Source organism: Poecile atricapillus, chromosome 1 (genome assembly GCF_030490865.1).
Source record: "Poecile atricapillus isolate bPoeAtr1 chromosome 1, bPoeAtr1.hap1, whole genome shotgun sequence".
Lineage (NCBI taxonomy): Eukaryota > Metazoa > Chordata > Aves > Passeriformes > Paridae > Poecile > Poecile atricapillus.
In genome coordinates, this window is record NC_081249.1 from 91,310,723 (window position 1) to 91,314,854 (window position 4,132).

At 50.1% G+C, this 4,132-nt stretch overlaps 1 protein-coding gene across 1 annotated transcript; it reads left to right on the top strand.

The window, feature by feature from the left end:
- The first annotated feature begins 367 nt into the window (after positions 1-367).
- NHLH2 (nescient helix-loop-helix 2) lies at positions 368-3,610 on the top strand. Its single transcript, XM_058852805.1, has 2 exons — positions 368-504; positions 2,448-3,610. Exon 2 carries the CDS (start codon positions 2,468-2,470, stop codon positions 2,897-2,899), a length of 432 nt encoding a protein of 143 aa, XP_058708788.1. The 5' UTR covers positions 368-504; positions 2,448-2,467; the 3' UTR covers positions 2,900-3,610.
- The last annotated feature ends 522 nt before the right edge of the window (positions 3,611-4,132 follow it).

Consider the following 4,132-nt stretch of genomic DNA (forward strand, 5'->3'; position numbering starts at 1 on the left):
GAGAGGCTGAGAGGGCGGGAGAGAGGGAATAATCCCGGACGGTGCCGGTGCTGTCGCCGCATCCCTTTTGTTATTTATCGCGGTCGGGGAAGAGGAGGAAGAAAAGCGGGAGAGAGGGCACTTTCCTCCTCTAAAACCGACCGGCCGAAGCCGCCGGCGCGCTGCAGCAGCTGCCCCGGACGAACGGGCGGAGGAGGACTTTGATGGGGAAACGCTTTTTCTCCCCTGATGCATCGTAAGTAACTTAAGTTGTTATTTATACTCCGCAAACAAACACGACAGTATAACATCTCCCATCTCTGGAGCGCTGGAGGCCGCGGCGAGGGATGAGATCTGCCTTTCCCAATTCGAGCAGGACACTTTTTCGCTCGTAATTAATTTTATTTGATTTTGATTTTTTAATTTTTCCATGCTCCGCTCCCGGAGGGTCATTTGAACTGTAAAGGAATCGCCGAGGGGGCGAGGGGACCTGGAGAGAGAGGCTATCCAAACGACTCCACCGAGGTAAGCAGCCTTAACAATATCTTTCCCTTTTGCAGGTAGCACAGGGCATGGGCTTACTGTAATAATAATAATAATTAAAAAAAAAAAAATAGAGGGTGAGGGAAAAAGTCTCTTTCCGGATCAGCTCTCCAAACCCCACAGTACAGATAAAACCAAATCAAAGGGAAAAATTCAACACACACCGTAGAGAAACCTCTAAGCAACTTTCTTCAGGAGCCACCGCTTTAATTGCCCGTTTTCGTACAACCGCCCGGCAAATCCTGCCTCTCTAGCGTGCTTTTTGCATAAGCCCCCTCGCTTGGATGCTACTTGAAAGGTTATTTTAAACCTTTCCTCTTTATCTTTTTGCCCCACGAGATCACTGATACCTGACTTGCGCGCTAAGGGGGTTTTTTCCGTACCCGTGCCTTGTGGGCCTGATTAACGCTCCTGATATAAAAATCGAAGAGGAAGCGTTTCCGACGGCTCTGGCAAGAGACGGCCCTTTCCCAGGGAAGGAAGCGCTCTTCTCTCCCACCCCCCGGTCCTGCGCACCCCGGGGAGCGCTGAGCCTCAGCCCCCGGCGGGGCCCCTCTGCCCCGCCACGCGTGCCCCGAGTCTCGTCCCGATGGGGGAGGCTTGGCTCTAGCCCTGCCTGGGAAGAATTCCTCCTGCCCGTGTGGTTGTTGTTATTATTATTGTTAACAACAACAATAATAATAGTTTATTTTTCCCAGCTGGGTCTGAGGCCCGACCGGGACTTTCCCTGGAAACTTTATGTGGAAATACTTTGCAATCTTAATTCGGGGGAAGGAAGGATGCGATGCTCCCTCCTCCGTCGGGCTCGCTCCCCACCACGCTCGACACCCCAGCTGCACACACACACACACACACGCACACACACGCACGCACACATTTGTGTCCAAGGTTATTCACTAGTTGCCTGATGTATTGTTTTATTACATGCCGGCATGTCCACGGACGCGCTCGGATTTGTATTGCTGTCTACATGACAGATGGTGCTCTGTGAGGCCGCAAGAAGATACGATTCAATTTTCTTTTGAAAGGCACGTCCGCATTTATTTATTTATTTATTTAGCCTCCCCCTCTTTTCGCGCATGGAGGGGAGAGGAGGGAAAATTTAAAGGGATGGAAAAGTTCGGCCTCTGCTTTGGGGTTTTGTTCCTTTTTGAATCCCACGCTTAGGAAACGGAAACTCTCTTAACATTCCCATTTGATCGCTAGCAAATTGCTATCTGCACGATTAGCAGCAGGAAAGGAAAGAAAGAAAAAGAAGAAAAGAAGGAGCACAGAGAAAAGAGCGGAGGGGAGAGCCTAGCAGATACATAGGATTGAATTGGATCCCATAGGGATTGGGGAAATAAATCTCCCCACTGGCCTTGTTATATCTGTGGAGCCTTGAGCTGTGTATTTAAAAGTATCATGTCTGTAGCCTGGATCCCATAGAGCGTTGCTGAAAGACAAACGGTTAAGCAGAAACCGGCAGGTCAGAAAGGACAACATTAAAATTTGGGGCCAGGGCGGGGGGTGGAGGTGAAGGGGAACCACCACAATATTGAAACACTGGATATTAGCTTGCTTGGAAAAAAAAAAATCAAATTCTTCTATTGCTCTCTGGGCCTGTTTCAATAGCCAAGGAAGAGCAGGGAATAACGGCAGGAAGTGTATACCGCTGGAGCTGCCGTCAAACGCCAGAGAAGGGATGGTTAAATGACGGGGTATCGTTTATCCCTGATATTGCTCTCATTAGTACTCCCTGAAGGAGCCGCGACTCGTCCACCCGGCTCTCCCCCCGCCCCGGTCGGGCGGTACCGGCGCCGGGGGCAGGGCGCGGGGACCGGTATGTCCCTCATGTCCCTGCCCGTGTCCCTGCTCCCCGCCTTGCCCCTGTATCCCGGGGCCGGGGCCCTGACCCGTTCTCTCTGTTTCTCTGTCTCGGGAAGGCTCCTCCGCCCCCTCCAAGATGATGCTTAGCCCGGACCAAGCTGCCGACTCCGACCACCCCTCCTCGGCGCCCTCCGACCCGGAGTCCCTGGGCGGCGCGGACGCTCAGGCGCTCAGCTGCTGCGTCTCCGACCCGGAGCCCGCCGAGGGAGGCGGCGGCGAGGGCCGGGGCGGCGGCGGCGGCGGGGAGGGCCGCGGCGGGGGCCGGCCCGGGCTGCACCCGCCGCCGCTGAGCCGGGAGGAGAAGCGCCGGCGGCGCCGCGCCACCGCCAAGTACCGCTCGGCCCACGCCACGCGTGAGCGGATCCGCGTGGAGGCCTTCAACCTGGCCTTCGCCGAGCTGCGCAAGCTGCTGCCCACCCTGCCCCCCGACAAGAAGCTCTCCAAGATCGAGATCCTGCGCCTCGCCATCTGCTACATCTCCTATCTCAACCACGTGCTGGATGTGTAGCGCCCGACGGACACCCGGAGCCCCGGGACCCCCAGTCCCGCCGCCCCGGGTCCGGCCGCGGCGGGCAGCGCCTTCCCCGGGGCGGGCGGCGGGGCGGGGGGGGTCCCTGCTGCTTGTGCTCCCCCCGGTCGAGAGCCCGCTTTTCGAAGAGAAGTATAAAACCGGATTGTCTCTTCAGGCTGTCAAGTGCCCCTTTATATATATCCAAAAACATCTACTTGTGACCTTAAACGTGTGACCCATGGGTGCAGTTAAAAATAACTATTTTTTATTTATGGTAGAAGGAGTTGACAATTTATTTTTTTCAAGATTTATTTATTTTTCAGAGTGGTGGCAATTTTACTTTGGATACTTCGTGCCAATTGGTTTCTATAGTCGGGTGTTTACACTTTCTCCTGTGGAATATTATGTTTGACTTTATGAGTGTTTGTTGGGATCAATACAGTGTTCATTTTCTTTTCTTTTTAATTTATTTTTTCCTTCCAATTATATTGCACTTGTGTACCACAAACCTCCCCTCCCTTCCTGTTTATAAGTATATTTTATATATGTCAAGGCATTTGTTCTTGACCTTTTTTCTTTCTTTCCTTGTGTGGGATCAACAACCACTAGCACTTAACTAGGAGAGGTTTTTTTTTTTAAAAAAACTTGTTGTTATTCTGATCTATAGTTGCGTCTGAAAAGTACTTTGCAAATCGTTTATAAGGGAAGTAGTTTCTTTGTGGGTGTATATGTGCGTGTGCGTATACATGCATGTGTGTGGGAGTGAGCGTGGGTGTGTATGTGTGTGGTATATTTTTAGGAAAGGACATTTTTTCCTAAAAAAAAAAAGAAAAAAAAAAAAGAAAGAAAAGTAAATCCAGGACTGCTTTCCTTTGTGACAACCAAAAAAATTCTATAACCTGAAAATGTTTCATGTTCTTTGCTGTGAATCTCTTAAAACAAGAAGCGCATTTTAGGGACAAAAGAGAAAAAGAAAAAAAAACCCACATCTGCTATCCAAAGATTTTAGTCTTTTTCAGGGTTTTTTTGTGTGTCTATGTTGCTTTATATAATGCAATATTTTGTAGTGAAAATAGATAAATCTGGTTTCTATCTGATGCGTTTTTCATATCTCTCATGAATGGTGAGCTGTTTTGCATATAAATAAAAGTATCAAATAAAAGCTGTTTTTTCCTAATTATTTTTCCCTGTTGGTCCTTCTGTAAGACAGACATGAGATGTCCTTATGAA

Bases quoted from the DNA above. Each gene is read 5' to 3' on its own strand.
- NHLH2 (XM_058852805.1), top strand. From the start codon at position 2,468: ATGATGCTTAGCCCGGACCAAGCTGCCGACTCCGACCACCCCTCCTCG.